The sequence below is a fragment of the Salvia miltiorrhiza genome, chromosome 7 (genome assembly GCF_028751815.1).
Source record: "Salvia miltiorrhiza cultivar Shanhuang (shh) chromosome 7, IMPLAD_Smil_shh, whole genome shotgun sequence".
In the NCBI taxonomy this organism is placed as follows: domain Eukaryota; kingdom Viridiplantae; phylum Streptophyta; class Magnoliopsida; order Lamiales; family Lamiaceae; genus Salvia; species Salvia miltiorrhiza.
In genome coordinates, this window is record NC_080393.1 from 37115943 (window position 1) to 37134158 (window position 18216).

Genomic DNA, 18216 nt, shown 5'->3' on the forward strand with positions numbered 1-18216 from the left:
AACGAAAGAGAAACCCTAGCCTTCGTCTCCGACTGTTCAGAAATGAGTGGGAGTTGAAACGCGATTAATAGGAGTAAATTTCGCTCCTTCCGTTTTTACCAGAGTGTAATTTTACCCAAATGCCCTAATTATAATTAAAAAGCAATTTCAAACAGGTTTAATACTAATTAAAATTTTCAGGCTGATTTAATTTCAGCCACACGATCCAGCATAATCTATGAATGAGATTTATTCTTTATTCTCTATACATAGGGTCATTCTTTGTTTAACTTGACCCACATACATATGTATGTATACATATGTACAGAACAATGATCATATATTTTATACATATTTTATACATATACATATGTATAGAATTAGGATCATATAGTACCATGTCTTTAGGTAGTACGAAGTACCCAATTTTGACCACACATTTTGGACACGTGGCACACTAAGATTGTAACACCTGGCAATGAGCTTCCAAGGCATTCTAAGGCAAAATCTGCAAAGGTATAAAACCGGAATATATTTTTTGGATTAAAAAAAAACTTGAAAATATATTTTTTTATATAAATATTTTTATTGATTTTTTTTAGATTTTTCGGGAAAACATATTTTTCATTCATAAAGTTTCACACAAAAACGCATAACAGAACACAAACAAATGCATTAAATTGTACAAAAAATACATTACACTTTTCCAGAAATCTGAAATTTTCACCACTAACCCACCCCACCCCACACCACCCCCACTCCCCAAAAACAAACATGTTTCACATGAATATAATGTCAAATAAAAATGTCTAAATTTCAAACAAAAATACATTAAATTGTACAAAAAATATATTTCACTTTTTACAATTCAAGTATTTTCGTCACCCCACTCTACACCATCCCCCACCCCACCCCTCCCCTCCCCTCCCCTCCCCCCCCAATACAAAAAAAATAATTTTTGAAATACTTTTTTCAGCGCTGACTCACTCAACCCACCCACCACCCAAGACAAAATGAAATGCATTTTTATGTGAAAAATTATGTATTTTTGAAAAAAAAAATATCTTGGAGGGGGGTGGGGGGTGGTGTGGCGAAAATACCAAATTTGTAAAACTGAAATGCATTTTTCTGTTATAAGTTATGCATTTTTATGTGAAATTATATGTATGTAAAACATGTCTATTATGGGGGGAGGGGGGTCAGTGGTTAAAATTTCATATTTTTGGAAAAGTACAATGCATTTTTTTGTACAATTTAATGCATTTGTGTGTGTTCTGTTATGCATTTTTGTGTGAATCTTTATACATGAAAAACATGTTTTCCCAGAAAATCTAAAAAAATCAATAATAATAATAATAAAAAAAAAAAAAAGAAATCTCCTTCTCCCTCTCCGCCCCTAAAGCGTTATCCTTGTCTACCAACTTTCCGCAAAAACCCTTCCCCCTCTATCGAAATCTCATCCGCCTCCTTCCGACTTCCTCCTTCTCCCATTCATTTTTCTTCAAATCTCCCTTTACCACCAACCTAGAAGTCGAGCAGAGATTATCGACATGATTACCACCACCAATTTCATTCGCAGCATTTTGCGTGGAGCTCGGATCAAAATTGCCACATCTAGGGTTGGAATTTGGGGCGGAGACAGGGGCAAGAGAAGGATTAGGGTTGAAAGTCGTTGCCACATCAGAGTCGAAGGTTTCGAGGCAGGAAAGGGCTCTGCCGCGGCGGCGGATGAGGATTTTGAATTCTTTGGCGAGGAGAAATTTGGCTAGTTTGGAGAAATCAGCGTGGAGATGATGATTGGACAGGTTGATTGAGGAAACTCTCGAGTGTGTGCGGGTGACACCGCTGAAATCGAGCCGCCGGAGTCTGAGAGAGAGATGTTAGAGGGGTGGATGTAGTTGAGAGAGAGAGGTTTGGGATAAAACGACGTCGTTTTAGCCCTAACTAAACGACGTCGTTTTAATTGCCATCCGACATTGCCATGTCATTTATCAGGTGAATTAAAAATTGCCATGTCAGCTTGTAATTTGGGAATTTATTAAAAGTGTGAAAAAAATTGAACAAGCGTAATTCAGGGAATTGAAGGTAAAAATTGAAATTCATGAAAAAGTTTAAAATTGGGCCAAAGTTCATGGGCTTTGGTGTAATTACCCCAACTTTAAAACATATTCCCTTTACGATGAACTAAACAAAGTCAAATACCATTCTTTAAGATCCATTAAATTTTTACCTGAAAATGGTCCATAAAATTTATATAAGTTTGTACAATAGCTTTGGCCATAACCCAATGTACCGACACTCCGTAATTATACAACCCCATGCGAAGATGCATATTGTTGAGCTATTTGGATTGAAATTTGATCATCCCATGTCAAATTTTCATGTTATACGAGTCTGTGAGTTTGAATAAATGAAAGTAATTCCTTAAATTAAGGCTTCTCACCCGTGACGTAATCATTTACCAATTTCAGTAAAGTGCAGTAACGGAGAAATTATATAGTATTCCAGGTATGCTTATATTTTTGCTCTTTCAATCACCAAAGTTCAAAATTTAATCAAATTCATCACTTACATTTGAATGTTTCATTAATTTGGCCACCGCCATAACTTTTCCACCCAAAAAGCAGCGTAACGTCGCTCTAAAATAATTGACGAAATTTCATTGACTGGTATCAACTATGTAATTACCAAAATAAAAATAAAAAAATTAGTCACCAATATAATTAAATTTGAAAACTGGGTACCACAATGAGTATATTTAAATTATCAAAAGGCGCTTCACAATCTTCCCATCACAGTATAAATATTGAGATATTTCCCCATTTCTGTAATAAAAAAAGTCGCTCTATGCATTCTTATCGCTAAATTGAAGAACCGAACATAGTGGTGTACAATATTGCAGTCACGTAAAATTTAAATTTACATAAAAACCCGCTGTCCCTATATTTGGTACACATTAGGTAAATTTACCTTGGGGTTATTATCGAAAAATATGTAAAATTTGTCAATTTTTTTATTTATATCATAGTTTTTTTTTTGGATAGAAAATATATGAATTTAAGGTTGACTCCGAATTATCCCACAAACGACAATTTCCTCCAAATTAAATCTAAATAATCCACTAATTAGGCAATTTAAGCAATGTTGCATACCAATTTCTCACTGCAATATCAGATTAGATTTGAACGAAATTTCCCATCATGTGACGATTCAGAATAAATTTAAGAATCGTGTACTTTTTGACAAAAAAAAAATCATGATATAAAATCAAAAAATTGACAAATTTTAGGTATTTTCCGACAGTAACCTCATTAACAGTTCATGTGCCATAGTATTTGAATCACACGGATTTTCTAAATTTAATTTATTTAAGTTCAAGAGATTCTTATAGAATTAGGGACCGAAATCCTATTTGTAAATTGCAATTGCAATTAAGGGGTCAAAACAAGATCTCATTAAAATTAAGAACTAAATTGAGAAGTAGGGGAGTTAGAAAAGGGAGAAAAAATAGAGCCGATGAAGTTGAATTTAGTGGGGGAAAAGTTAGAGAGTTGGAAGAAATTTGAATGTAGTGCGCTCCAACGTTCCAAATCAATTCAGAATACTCGTGAAGAGCTCGCTCTACTACAAAACCAAACGGTCAAAAATGTTACATGTGATATCCTTCAATTTCACAACCAAGAAAGAATTTTTACCAGAATTTTGATTTTTTCACTGCCCCACTATAAAAATAGGCGCAAATGGGAGTGTTTCTTTCAGACCACATCATTCATTTGATTTTTCCCACTGTCTTCACAATCATTATACCTTGCTGTCTAAGTGACAAACCATACAAACTTAACAATACAAAAAAAACCTCCTATGCCTCCTTTCCAAACAGCTTTTCCCTAGTACACTTTTTTTGTAACAATATATATATATATACCATTTTCTTGAATCTTGCAGCTTTTAATTTCATTTGAAGAAAAATGCAGTTTTTGATGTGGGTTGTGTTGATGCTGATGACATTCTTGAAATCAGTTTCATCACAAACAGAAGTCCCAGCTTGCTCAGCTGCAGACAGAGCTGCCCTTCTGGGCTTCAAGGCCGGCATTGTGAAGGACACCACCGGCTTCCTGTCGACGTGGACTGGCCTCGAGTGCTGCAGCGGCGGCTGGGAGGGCGTCGAGTGCGGCGGCGAGGGCGGGAGAGTGAACAGATTGATGCTTCAGAACCCTGATGCAGATGGTGGTGGTGTGTTGATGAAGGGAGTCCTCTCTCCCTCTCTCAGCAGCTTGCATTTCTTGGAAATAATGGTGATCACCGGCATGAGACGGATTGCCGGGAACATTCCAGAGAGCTTCTCGAACCTCACACGCCTCACTCAACTAGTTCTTGATGACAACTCCCTGCAAGGAAGCATTCCTTCCAGTCTAGGCCGGTTGAGGAATCTTCAGACAGTATCCTTGAGTGGCAACCGTTTCAACTGGCCAGATTCCACCTACATTGGGGAATCTGAGGAATCTCCTGCAGCTGAATCTGGCCAATAATCTGCTCACTGGCCCTATTCCTCAGACTGTTGGGATTCTCAAAAGCTTGGAGTCTCTTGATCTCAGCTTCAACATGTTGTCTGGGTCCATACCAGATTTTCTTGGACAGCTGCACAATCTGACATATCTTGTGCTTACAAGGAACCACTTTTCTGGGCAGATACCCATCTCTTTGTGCAGTTTAATCCAACTCTCTGAGCTGTCACTCGATCAGAATCACCTGGTTGGGAGGATTCCTGCACAAATTAGGAATATGAAATCAGTTTCTGTATTGAGACTGGGCTCAAACAAGCTCACTGGTCAAATCCCAGAATCCATTTCTGAGCTGCACAGCTTGTGGAACCTCAACTTGTCAAGAAATCTACTCACTAACCCTCTGCCTGATGCAGCATTTGCAAAAGGCCTTCCTTCGATTCTGTCTATCGATCTTTCTTACAACAATCTTGATTTAGGGGCGGTTCCTGGTTGGATCAGAAACAGGCAGCTCTCTGATGTCCATCTAGCGGGCTGTAAGCTGCGAGGCGCGCTGCCAAACTTCACCAAGCCGGACTCGTTGGCCACGTTAGACCTATCAGACAACTATTTCACAAGTGGGATTTCGAGTTTCTTGGCAAACATGGGGAGTTTGCAGGCTGCAAAGATATCCAACAACTTGATCAAGGCTGATGTCTCCACAATGAAGTTGCCAGACCAGATTTCGGCGCTTGATCTCCATTCAAACCAACTCTTTGGCTCTCTTCCGAGGAGCACAACAAGCAGATTCATGGAGGTCATGGACGTGTCCCAGAATCAGATATCTGGCAGCATCCCTGAATTCGTCGTGGGGTTGAACTTGAAGGTGCTGAACCTGGCAAGCAACAAGATATCAGGTCATATTCCCAATTCAGTTGCAAACCTTGCCAAGCTGGAAAAACTTGACATATCAAGAAACCAGATAACGGGCACAATCCCAGCTAGTATAGGGTCATTGGTGAAGCTGCATTGGCTGGATTTGTCGATCAACGGGCTTACTGGAAGAATCCCCGACAGTTTGTTGGGAGTCGAAGCACTGAGGCATGCAAGCTTCAGGGCAAACAAATTGTGTGGGAAGATCCCACAAGGAAGGCCATTGAACATATTTCCAGCAGTTGCATATGCTCACAACTTGTGCTTGTGTGGCAAACCCTTGCCGCCTTGCAAGGGCAAAAATAAGAGGAAAATGGGCCAGTGATATGCTGACTCTGGGTGGCTCATTATCCCATATGAGCACAACTTGATTATCTTTTTTTTCTTTGAGTTTAGGGTACACATTTTTCAGGATTCTTAACATGTAGCACACTTTCCCATCTGAATTCTTGCAGTCATTACCATATTCTTCCTACACCTCAAAGTTGATACACCATTCACAGTAATCAAGTTTCCTTCAAAATATTCTCAAAACATATCAGTGAAATGGGATAAGACACCAAAAACAATCATTCCCTTTTAATTTCTTTCCTCAAAATAAATTCAGTAGTAAACTAGCAAAGGTGGGGATTTACAAAGAAGCTTGAAGCATCAACAAGGCCTAAAACTCATCCTAGTTGCCTAAATTTAGAATTGAAGCGGCCTGGTGGACTTATTCATCATCTGCTGCTACTTCTTCCTCTTTGACCTCTTCATCAGTTAAATCATCTTTCTCCTCCTTAATCTCTTTCTCAGATGACTCATTTGTTTCATCCTTCACCTCATCTACAGTTGAATCATCCTTAGCCCCATCTTCAGTTGAATCATCCTCATCCTATACATACACAAAATACCTTCATTAACAATGGCACACCATAGAAACAGAAACATATAATAACATATTTTGTCAACCCAATAGCCAAAAACAACTTAAAGCAAAGAACATACTTGCTCATTGTCAGCCTCTAATGCCTTTTGATACTCTGCTTTAAGCTCTGCAGCTCTATCAGTATATACCTTCTTCTCCTATATATCAAGCACAAAACACTAGTGAATAAACAATCTCACAATAGTTTGGCACAACACACTAACACACATAGAATTCCCACTTACATCATCACTCAATGATTTCCACTTCTCACCACCCTCCTTTGCAACCTAAACAAACACGACAAACAATTATTATGCAACTGAAATGACAAAAACCAGAACCGTAATTCCCACAGTTCACATACTACAGCTTTACCGTGGCAACACTCTTGCAGCCAGGATTAGCCTCCTTAAACGATTTCCTAAAGTCATCCCTGCAAATCATTCAAATATACCATATTAACAACAGCACACGATAGCCTCGTTCTCATAAAACAGATATATCAAGGAACAAGATCAATGCATACATGAACAAGAAGAATGCAGTGGGAGGGCGCTTCTTTGCATTTGGATTTTTGGCCTTCTTTGCCTTGGGTTCTGTCTGCTTTGTCTTCTTTCTGCTTCATTTTCCAACTCAATTAGTATTCTACATCTATGTTCCTATACAAAAACCCTAAGTGGAATACATATAACATGATCTAAATAGTTATGGCTTTGGAAAATTACTTCTCTGCTGCTGGCTTCTTCTTCGTCTCAGCAGCCATTTCCACAACCTGAGCCTCTACACAAATAGAGACCGATCAACTAAACAGCAGTCCACACCAGCACGAAACTCAAACAAGACCTTACGCATACGGATTCAAGTTTTTATGCATAATAACTAAATAAGGAAATATGTAGTGAAAAAATGAAATACCTAGATTCATCTTAATCTTAGCATCAAGGCTGCAATCGTGGAAGCTAATCAAAGCCACCGCCACATCTTTTTGGCACTCCTCGCTGTAAAATGATCCCTCATATCACAAAACAATCTAAACTTATAGGCAACGACAGCACAACAATAGGGGGAAGGCGAGTACCATTTGGTAAAGGCGCTGCCGTCTCTAGCGCGTTTGAGAGCCGGAGATGAAGAGGCGGATTCAGCCTCCACTCTCTTCCTCTGCCTCGACGCGTTGGATGAACCTCCGCCGCCCGCCATTTACAGACTTGATAAAATGAAGAAGAATTTGAAGTTGAGATTAGTGGGATGGACAGACTCAGATTTAGATGTGTGTATTTATACAGCTAGTAGAAGAAGATGGAGAGGAGAGGAGCGAGGGAAAGGCAGCAAAATTTGTTTGGTTTTTATCTTCAAATTTTTATCGTGTTTTTGGTTTTCGGAATGGCGCCAAATTTTGGTTTTGGAGCCCAAATGTGGGAGAGGAATTGATGCGGCGGATCGATGAGTTGGAAAGCGTGACAGCCGTTGGATCCGATAGGGATGAACGTAAAATACATTTTCTTTATTCTATAAAATAAACGGAAACTGCAATGTCTTTTTATTTATTTACATGTAACTGTATTTGTTCCTATAGACAAATACTCCCTCCGTCCACGAAATGAGTACCCATTTGTGGACGGCACGGGTTTTAAGAAATGTATTGAGTGTAGTGTGAATAGAATAGAGGTCCCACCTTTTTGAGTGTATTAATTAAAGTGTTGTGTGGGGTACACTTGCCAAAAAAGGAAATGAGTACTCATTTCGTGGACGGACGAAAATGGAAATATGGGTACTCATTTCGTGGACGGAGGGAGTAACAATTTCTTATGTATAGATCTCAAACTCAAAAAAAAAAATTAAAAAAAATCTTATATGTATAAGGAACACAGACTTCATATTTTTTAGAGGCAACTTTGACTTAATTTGCAATTTTCAAGTGAACTTTGGAATATTAGAATTATAAAATAGTTCACGACTTTTAAATTACATCGTTAATTTTTCGGAGATAATGAACAATAATTTGTTGTACATTTTCTTGGGCAGTCCATTTTCACTCATTTTCTCTTCAATGTTGGCTAATATTATTCTACCATAGGGGTGTGAAAATATTTTTCAATATTTTCTCATATTTTCATCTTTAATAAACATATGACAAAAAATAAGAAAAATATAATATTTTCTTATTCAATTTTTTCCAATGAAAATTTTACAATCAAAGTAAACGCACCCTTAGATCAACATACTGAACAAAACTTCATCGTGATTACAAAAAAATATAAATAATGTAATAATTATAATTAAATTAAATATCGCATAAATGTTAATCTTTTGGAATTTGTTAGAATTAAATTTGTTTGTGGTATATATTGTAGAGCGAGTTAGTGGTTTTTCTAGGTCAGTTATAGAGCAAATTTCCCCAACATCGTGTTTCTATGTTTGGTTTGACACTATCATTGATTAGCGAGTAGTAACTTTTCTTAAAAATGAAGACAATATCTGGATTCCAATAGTTAAAAAGAATCATTTGAAACTGGAGGCTTTACGTAATGGAAGTGCAAAATTTTAAAAGTAAGAGCTACAAAAAAATAGCATCGTTTGAAAGAAGCATAAGATGAGTAAATCTGAGAAGGTCCCATCTTCAATTGTTGGAAATACCCTAAACCTCTTCTCTACCTAGCATCAAAATCCCCTTTTCTTTGCACCACTGAGCCAGCCTTTCAGACCATCCAAAGAAGCATAATGGGAGAAACTTGCCTCAAATAGATGCAGCTCATTTTTGTAGGCCTCAATCATCTCATTACGGATTCTTTCACGAAAGAACGACCACCGGATCTGCACATTAGGTGACAAAATCGCTGTTGGCATTAGATAGAACCGATCTGGAAAAAGAGAGGAAGCTCGACTTACGAGTACTCTAGATGAACGTTCATGAATCGAGCATTTTCCTTGCTCTGCGTCAGTGTTACAGAACCTTCAATCACCTGATCTTGCTCCACCTCTATCGGATCATAGAAGTAGATCAATGTCTGCAAATGCCAAGCAATCAAAATAAGTTCTACAACAATGCACCTATGTATAAAGAATTTAATTGCTTAGATTTTCAACGGCATGGCTACTGTAACCCATGATTTTTAAATTCCAGTGGTAACAAATCCACAAGGCAAAAGTGTGACCATCAAGCAATTAGCACGAGCTTGCATTTGCAAAGGGCAACCGCCACAAGTTACTTTGGAAAAGAGACACCAGCGTATTTACCAAAACTGAACTCAAAAGCCACCTTAAACAAGAACTACGAAAGAAAGATCCTATCTGGATTATCACACTAGATGACTCGAGTCCAAGGTATTTGCCAGCTTGAACCAATCAAACTATCCCAGTACAGGACCAAAAAGGTTGATCCAAGCAGATGGGATATAGGATAAACCTAGAGCGGGCTCACTGCTTCTTGGAACATGAAACCTACTATTAGCAGGAGCTGGCACGAGGGGAAGAGAGGAAAGAGGAAGGAGTATAGGACACCTGTTGCCAATGTGTTGGGGGAGCCTCAGGTGCCGTAGACAGCACAAGGCCTTCACTGGGATTGGCTCGCTTCTTTCTGTTATCGGTTCCCGTACCTGTATCATCTTGAGCCGCAACAAGTGCAGGTTGTGCATTATTGCTCTTGGAGGTGTTTATTGAAGGACCACCAAACTCCACATCAAACCAGAATGCAAACCCATGAAATGGTGCTGCAAATCAACGATAAAACAAAGGCCTTTATAGAAAATACATTACTCCTATTTAAACAATCATTAACTATTCACTCAGAAAAATCGAAAACTCAAAATATTAACATTGAGGAAATACTCCAGCCAATCACAAGGGTTAGCACCGGAAAAGTATCCTTGTGCATACTGAAGAATGTGTACACAAATTAACTTGGATGGGATCTATGAAAATGAGGATTTTACCTCGCATCATTGATTTGAATGTAAATCTTGTTGAAACAGTCTCTAGTTCATCAATTGTAAGGGTCGAACAGTCAACATGCTTTACCTGTCACCATAATCAAGACAAAGTTGCAGAAGTTCTGGTTACAGAATGCTTTATAAAAAAATTGTCAGCATATACACCATTTTACGTGAATTTCAGGAAGTCACAGCTCTAGAATCTCAGCACTACAGAAAGAATCAGTGGCAATCAGCATATAACCTTATTCATTATTTCTTGTAAGTTTAACTTCGTGGGCTCATGCCTTAGGTAAAAAAAGCAAGGGATTATCCAGAATTTTAGATCAATTAACACTTGGACATTTTGTTCTATTTAGCCCTTAAAACTGTCAGTTTTGTTCTATTTAGCCCTTAAAACTTTATTTTGCAGCATTGAGCCATCAAATTTCTATTTGTGTTGTATTGTGCCCTTAAACTTTAATTTTGTTGCATTGAGCCCTCACAATTTTATTATGCAATTTTGTAGAGGGTTTTAGCTCATACAATTCATGCAAGGAAAAATTTACAAGAGGTGATAAGTGATAACAACTATTAATGCATAAATTGCACACACTGAAACTTAATTCAAAAGGTCTATCTGAGGGCTCAATGTGACAAACATATAAATTTGTGTAATCAATAGAACAAAATCTAAAAGTTCAGTGGGGCCAAAAATTGCAATTTGTCAAAATTAGATACATAGAATAGATGAGAGATCAAAGACATGCATCAAACGACTTACCACATGAGGCCATGTCAATACATTTTCACCACTGATCATCTCAACAGAAGGTTCTTCAAATGCACACTGCTTTGCTAATGGCATCATTGCAGACACTACACATAAACATGAACCTTAGCTTTAGCATTACAAACTCAAAAGGTAAATAAAAAATTAGTTCAAATGCAATATGTTCAGGAAATATCTTTCTTGAACACTTTATTTTTCAAATGAGATATGAGTCATATGACATAAGAGGCTGGATGACTAAAAGATGAGTTTCCTGCAGTTCAATATTTTAACTTAATATGAATATATATAAAAGAATAATATTGTAAAGACAAGATTGTAAACCATGTTATCAACAAACAGTCATAGGCATTAGAATACCAGTCCTCTGAAAACACACCAGGTCGAAGCATCAAATATGACAAGCTGAGAAACCCTAACCAAAGTAGGCAGGTCTCTTCAGACCCAAGTGGAGACTCGACACTGAACTTTATAAAGTTTCAGCTATATAAGTCAGTTAAAATTAACCATTGACACCTTAAAGTAGACAACACATTTCATGAATTTGATCTTTGATCCTCGCATCTACTATAATAAACTTAGGGGGCGTTTACTTTTGAGAATTAGCCTTGATCGATAAAAATAGTAAGGATAATCCCTTGTTTACTTTGATAGATTGGAACTTTGGGATATCCCAAGGCCCTTAACAATTTCTATCATTTGAGCTAGTTTTGCTTGATTCATATCCCATTGAAAGGGTAAGATTGAAGAAATCCTAGTATTGAGGATAAAAGTACTCAAATCATGTATCTTACCAATCATGCAAAGTAAACGCCTCCTTATTGAACATTTTTGGTGTAACTCAAAACAGAATTCACAGCTAAATCTAATTATAAGGCACCATTAGTAAATAGAGATGTGAATATATGCACATTTGAAGAGATGAATATATGCAGCCTTCACCTTAGTATTGTATCCACAGTCTGCTTAGCCCTCACAAACTAAATTGAAGGCTCAATTTATTATCTGATTGCTGATTAGAAGTTCGCAATACATATTTTTCTGGAGGAATCCCTAATTAGCCGAAGACGTGTGAGAATATGGAATCAAGAGTTGATGCAAACCTCATTACTTAATAAATTAAGTTTGCATAACATGGTTAGATCTGGTGATGCACAGAATTTCACTTGAACGCTCTCATAAAAATGAGTTATTTCATGCAAGCAAAGTCATGAAGTAATATTTGAATATAATTTCAAATAAGAACAGACTTTAAATTTTTCATGCAATTAGTCGGATATTTATATTGGCAATCTGATGTTATACCAACTAAAAATATTAATGGATGGCTTTGAATTCCATAGCAACTTGGTTTTAAACTGGAAATAACTGTTCATATAGTAAAGCAGAATTCTGTCTATACAAGTATTTCAAATTACATTTATATGATATTATACAAAGGGAAACACCTTAAGCATGCCAAGAAAGTCACCATAGCCTGAACTATTTTGTATTACAAGAAAATGCAGCAAATAATTGAATGTTCCAATAACAGGATTCCAAAGTACTCACTGTCAATTCCATAGACATTGCGCCAAAAATCAACGCTTTCACTATATCGTTCTGGATAGGAGACAGGGGCCATGTACAACTGCAAATATAGAAAAGACAACATTATATCCACTAACCCCGTGACTGTAAAATGCTAAGGAGATAGTGATGCATATTCCCAAGGTGATTGTGCAGTACACTATATCAGTAGGAAGTTCCTGCATATGTAGGCTGCATTCATGGTGACAAATTACAGTTGTGATAAAACCAAACAAGTAGGAAAACGTATTAAGCAGAAAAAGTATTAAACAGCAGCTATGGCTGAGATTGATACAAATTCCTAGTTAACAGACCACACATGGGTTGGGTAGGAAAAGAAGGGATAGGAAGGAACAATATACCGTGGCATATGATGGAAGGATAAGACCTCCAGGTTTTAACCATCGGTCTCTGGCAGTAATGACACTCCCCAGCATGCTCTGATGGTAGAACAACACATATTACCATGTTAATCCAAAGAACACAAGAGTAAAAACTAAGACTTAAAATTGAAATTCATATCAATCGACATGTCTCAAGACAATGCAATTATACGATTCAAAGGAAAAACTTGCAGATGTAGTATCACCTCATAAAGAAGCATGTAGCCCATCCATTCAGAAACAATGACATCAACTTTCTCATCAATTTCAACATCCTGTAGAGGCCAGGGCAAAGTAAATGCTCCTACCACCGATATATAATAACAAAATGACAAATTTTTAAATTCAAGGACATGATATGGTCATACTAAGCATTTCAGGATTTTATGGGTCTATTGGACAATTTGCTACAAGAATCTAACGATTATGAAATTTATCGGCCTTTGGTGTTGCTAAACAGAAAAATAAGCTAATATTTATATCATGTGATAGTATATCTACTTGATAGCGGACGTTAGCCGTACACGGTTTATGCTGGTGAGAAGCGAGCACTTATTGATTATTAGTTGTTATCATTATTAATTATTGCTTCTGGAGTCTGAAGTTAGTTGGATTTAGTTCAGGCCAAACTTGAGTACTTAGTGTCTGGAGTATAAGTATGATTTTGTGAGTTATGGTGGGAATTCAGGATATTACGTTGTTTGGGACAGCTTCTGCTGTAGGCCTCATTTTGAGGAGTTTATTCAACTCCTTATTGATTCTTCCGTTCAATCACCTAACCTCTATCACTAGTTCACTACTCATAGTCTCATACAAAGAACTCAAAATCAATCTATTCTGAACATTCAAGTACAATATTCTCATGCTAAATTATTATTACTTCTACATTAGAATTTAGATCTCTATACAAAACGAACAGAAACATAATCAGAAGCTGAAAATGATAATAGGTGGTTATGAAGTGCCAGCACGAGATCTATGTGATCCCAAACCCTAACTGCTGTTCTTGGCTTAGAGACTTAATATACTATACGAATCTGCATAGCCCACTGCCCACCTATATTTGCCTTCTAATTAGGTTCAAGTTATCTATTACAAAATTATTGTGTTTGATTCAACTATAACAATTGTCTAGTCCAAAAGCTGCAATACATTTTCTATAATCAAGATTTGAAACAGCTGTGAAGAGCATTATCAAGAGATAGTATACTTCAGTAAATGGCCTACCTCAACTCGTCCATGCAATACAATAACTGTGCCAGACAAGTTGTTGGCCTTGATTACTTCATTTGCCTGGCATGACGGTTTAAACAGCCATCCATCACCATCAGAATCACATGGAAACATTTAAAAGACTAGAATAAGCCTAAGTAGCTACAAGACACATTCAGATGTTATATTGTGTAAAAATGAAAACTTGAAATGCAAAAGTATCATTGATATACATATACTCAATTTGCCAAATTAGAAAAAGCCGAAAGGCTATTTCTATAGATGCTATTTCACTTCCAGTCTAGAATCTATTATCCATATTACAAGTCATCAACACCCTTTCCTCATATGGAGTTCTTCACATAATGCTTTCATTATTGAACACTCCATTAACAACAATGAATCTTAACATGAAGGATCATAATTTTTTAAGTGGTGTAGAAGAATAACACAGGCTATTCAACAACACAATTTGATTTAGCATGTCTCAGTAAGTAAAAATCAACGATCAAGATAAAAGCACCTGAACTGCAATATTACTGGCATCGACTGCATACACCTGGAAGCAAACATAAAGAAGATCCAGATATGCTATGTTAGTGAATGCCAAGGAAAAAATGACTAAGCATAAACCAGGAATACTTAAATTTGTTGACGGAAAAATTAAGCTAAATCATTACAAATGATAGTACGGTAAAAAAATCTACACAGAAAACTAAATATCCTAAACATAGAGACACCAGATTACCACACCGTTAAAATGACAGATACTTCTCTATGAGGCTATGCCTAAAAAATTTTATTCCAGGAGATTAAAACCCATATTCTTAATTAAATTAACTCATGTAGCTTATATACTTGGATGGCTAAACCAGTAATTCAAGCAAAACGAACCAACTAATATAGAATAGAGAAATCTAGCTGTAAGCCCGTAATCCTTCACCACTAGCCCTTGTAGCTTAGCCAGCACCACTTACCCCTAGTATGATTGAGGTTTGGGATCCAATAACCCCCAGCCCGCCAACCCACACAGCAACAAAAGAAAATACTCCAAAAAAACAAGAGTGTTAGAAGGAGTGCAAGTCTTCTGCGTATTGTGTGAAAACCAAGAGAAAATAGACTATTAAGAGAGTAAAAAATATACTAAATGCTAAATAGTATCGGACAGAAGCCCACCAGCCCAACGACTTGATCTCATAAATACCTCCTAGAACAGCAATCCAAGGAACACATAGTCACTACCCCTGTTTCCAAGTAAATCACAGCGCAGATAGTAAAAACTACATTTTGTGGATAACTTGGAGTCTCAATCTCAGAATAATAGGCATGGTATTCAAAGTTAACAATTATGGAGCTTGTCCATCTCATGGACCTATGCAACAACACACTTGGAAAAAAAATGATGCTTGCATGGAACACTGAGTAGAATTGTCTGAAAAACTTTTTATAATTTTGCAGGATCCAAATACAGTATGAGAAATACAATAAACCACCAATTGGCATGATAGAGATTCATTTTTAATTTAACTTTTTTACATACATTGTAAGTCTAGAGTTCTATTTCAGCATTCTATACATTGTAAGTCTACATAAATGAAAATCTGGACTTGTAGAAAAAGCATATCCATCTACAGCTTGAAGGTCGCAATTCTTTCGGGTAGAACAATCATATATATGATATGACAAATCACATTGTTCAATGAAATCCCGTGTCTTGAGTTAAGAGGGTCAGTAAATAGTAAGAGCATCATACCCGCTTGGCCCCAGCCTGAGCACAAAATATAGAGAGAATGCCAGTGCCACAACCAACATCAAGTACAACCTGAAGTACAAGAATCAACATTCAACTTCAGAATATCTATATTTTAGCGATTAAAAACCAGGAGTTGACAACTTTAGCCAGTATATCATTTTTAAACAGAACATAGTAATAAGGTCAAGGAGACATTATAGTTTTTGAGACTTTTTCTCTACCAGCATATATAACAAGGAAATTTTTAACTAGCATCTATACCAAATGCATAATCAGAACGAAGCAGATACCAGCACTGATGGGTCATTATTAGGATTAAAACCTTTCATAGACAATTTAATGATCAAAACACTTTATGGACCACCTATCAAATGCTCACTTTTCCCGCAATTTGATCTCGATGCTGAAAAATTGCATTTTTGTAAGTATCGGTACGTGCACGATCCTGTAAGATAAGATAGATGTTCATATAGCCTCAAAACTAAACATCTGTATTGGTTATGTGATCTATGTAATCAGAGACATTTAATGATAACAAGGGTTCAGATAGGCTAGAAGAAAACAAACACATAATAAACATCAAAGTACCTTGTGTAACACTCTCCAACACCAAAAAGAACCAAAATATTCACCATAGGAGTATGAATTAAGACAGAAAAAAGGCAGGAGAAAACCCCACGAATACAATAATTGTCTTAGTGATGAGGACATAGTGACGAACATACAAAATTCTGGTAGCCCACAGCTGAGTTTAGTTCATTTTAATCTCTTAAATTCTTAATTTATCCAAAATAACTTCTACCAAAAAAAAAAAAAGAAACCTTGAGTTTTCAGCTGCATCTCGCCAAATCTGAGGACTAGTCAAAGTGCAACTGGTCTAGGCTTTTTCACTAATCACATAAAAGCTTCCATCAACGAAAGTAGATGGTAGGTAATTATATTAGTACATCTTTTGGGTTATATACTGATACAAAATCCTAGAGGGAAAAGATGACCATAGATTCAAATACAGATAACCTAGTGATGCCCCTGATGATATGGATGAGAAATCATCACGCAAGATAGCAATATGTGCAATTCAGAACTTAGTTGATATTTACAGTGACTCCATTTGTTGACTGGATCTGAATAATCCAAAATTGGCATGCTACAAGGAAAGACATTTAAGGCCATTCTATTGTATCACATTTGTTCATGTTCAGAGTTGGATTGTGATCAGAAGGTAATCAGTTCTTGAATAACATGAATCAAAATCAAACTATGTGAGCTATTGTATGTCAACTTGGGGCAATTAATTGCAATGTCATGGTCTACAAGTTGTGGATAACTCTGCTACCAGAACACAAGAATTGTGCTGAAAATTCGATTCTTTGCTCATTTTTATGTGTTTGGGCATGACTCAAACGCAATAGAGAACTAATGGCACAATAGATATCTGTGATCATAAAAAAACACATGAAAAGGATACTTATGCATAACAGGTTGCAACCTTGAACTTTAACGAGGACACAGAAATCCACCAGAGAAGGGCACATAATCACTTACTATTATGCACAAATGCATTATGTAGCTGTACCTTGATCATTTCTTCATGAATGCCAAGGTGAGCGTAGGAGTTGAAATAGGCGACATCGAAGTCCGTACAGGGACGAGGAGGCCTCTCTGTTTCGTGTTGCTCCTGCTGCTGCGAAACCCTAGGCTCGGAAGCGGGGCCTTGGTCATGGAGCCTGCGGCGGCTACCCCTGCGCGGCCGACTTCGAGTCAATTGGGCACCGTCACTAACGCCTCCGTGGAGGAAGCCATTGTGAAATGCGCCGTCACCTACTCCAGCGCCGACTCCGCTGCCATTGCCGCCGCTCGTCGACTGAAACATTTGCTCCGTCGCTCGACACACTTCAGAGAGAAGAAGGGGGCGTTTGTGTGTAATTGTGTAGAGCGTTACTTTAAACCTCTGCACCAAATTTTGAGTATATTAATATTAATATGTTTGTTTTTTATTCTTTTTAAATTTTTTGTGTTTTTTTATTACTATTAAATATGATTTGCATATCTTTATTTTATTTTGGGTTAATTATGTTAAAATTCGAGAACTTTGGGTTGATTTTTAATTTTTATATGACCTTATTTTTTGTCTGCAATTCCATCAATTTAATGCCCCATTCAATTTTTTCACAATTTTGAGCTTCAGTGAAGTACCGAATTGATGGCGACATGGCAGTAAACGAAAACGACGTCGTTTTTTCAAAATAATTAAACTACGTCGTTTTGGGTGTAAAACAATAGAAACTACGTTGTATT

At 37.0% G+C, this 18216-nt stretch overlaps 2 protein-coding genes and 1 pseudogene across 3 annotated transcripts; 1 reads left to right on the top strand and 2 right to left on the bottom strand.

The window, feature by feature from the left end:
- Window positions 1-3603: 3603 nt before the first annotated feature.
- On the top strand, window positions 3604-5870 carry LOC130994565 (LRR receptor-like serine/threonine-protein kinase FLS2; annotated as a pseudogene).
- Window positions 5871-5945: 75 nt separating this feature from the next.
- LOC130994566 (high mobility group B protein 7-like) lies at window positions 5946-7625 on the bottom strand. The gene is made up of 8 exons (XM_057919608.1): window positions 7382-7625; window positions 7219-7301; window positions 7029-7083; window positions 6830-6919; window positions 6679-6736; window positions 6546-6590; window positions 6381-6458; window positions 5946-6267 (listed from the first exon to the last, which is right to left on the bottom strand). Exons 1-8 carry the CDS (start codon window positions 7498-7500, stop codon window positions 6106-6108), a joined length of 690 nt encoding a protein of 229 aa, XP_057775591.1. The 5' UTR covers window positions 7501-7625; the 3' UTR covers window positions 5946-6105.
- A 1110-nt stretch (window positions 7626-8735) lies between these two features.
- Window positions 8736-17873, bottom strand: LOC130995675 (probable protein arginine N-methyltransferase 6). Of its 2 annotated transcripts, XM_057921048.1 has the most exons (13): window positions 17495-17873; window positions 16298-16363; window positions 15919-15987; window positions 14689-14724; window positions 14181-14246; window positions 13160-13228; window positions 12933-13010; window positions 12553-12631; window positions 10993-11087; window positions 10233-10317; window positions 9802-10010; window positions 9190-9308; window positions 8736-9114 (listed from the first exon to the last, which is right to left on the bottom strand). In XM_057921048.1, the coding sequence occupies exons 1-13, from the start codon at window positions 17789-17791 to the stop codon at window positions 9072-9074; spliced, it is 1311 nt and encodes a 436-aa protein (XP_057777031.1). In that variant the 5' UTR covers window positions 17792-17873; the 3' UTR covers window positions 8736-9071. The 2 variants fall into 2 exon arrangements, with proteins under 2 accessions (XP_057777031.1, XP_057777033.1); XM_057921050.1 differs by lacking the exon at window positions 16298-16363 and having other exon boundaries at window positions 17495-17870.
- Between the last annotated feature and the right edge of the window lie 343 nt (window positions 17874-18216).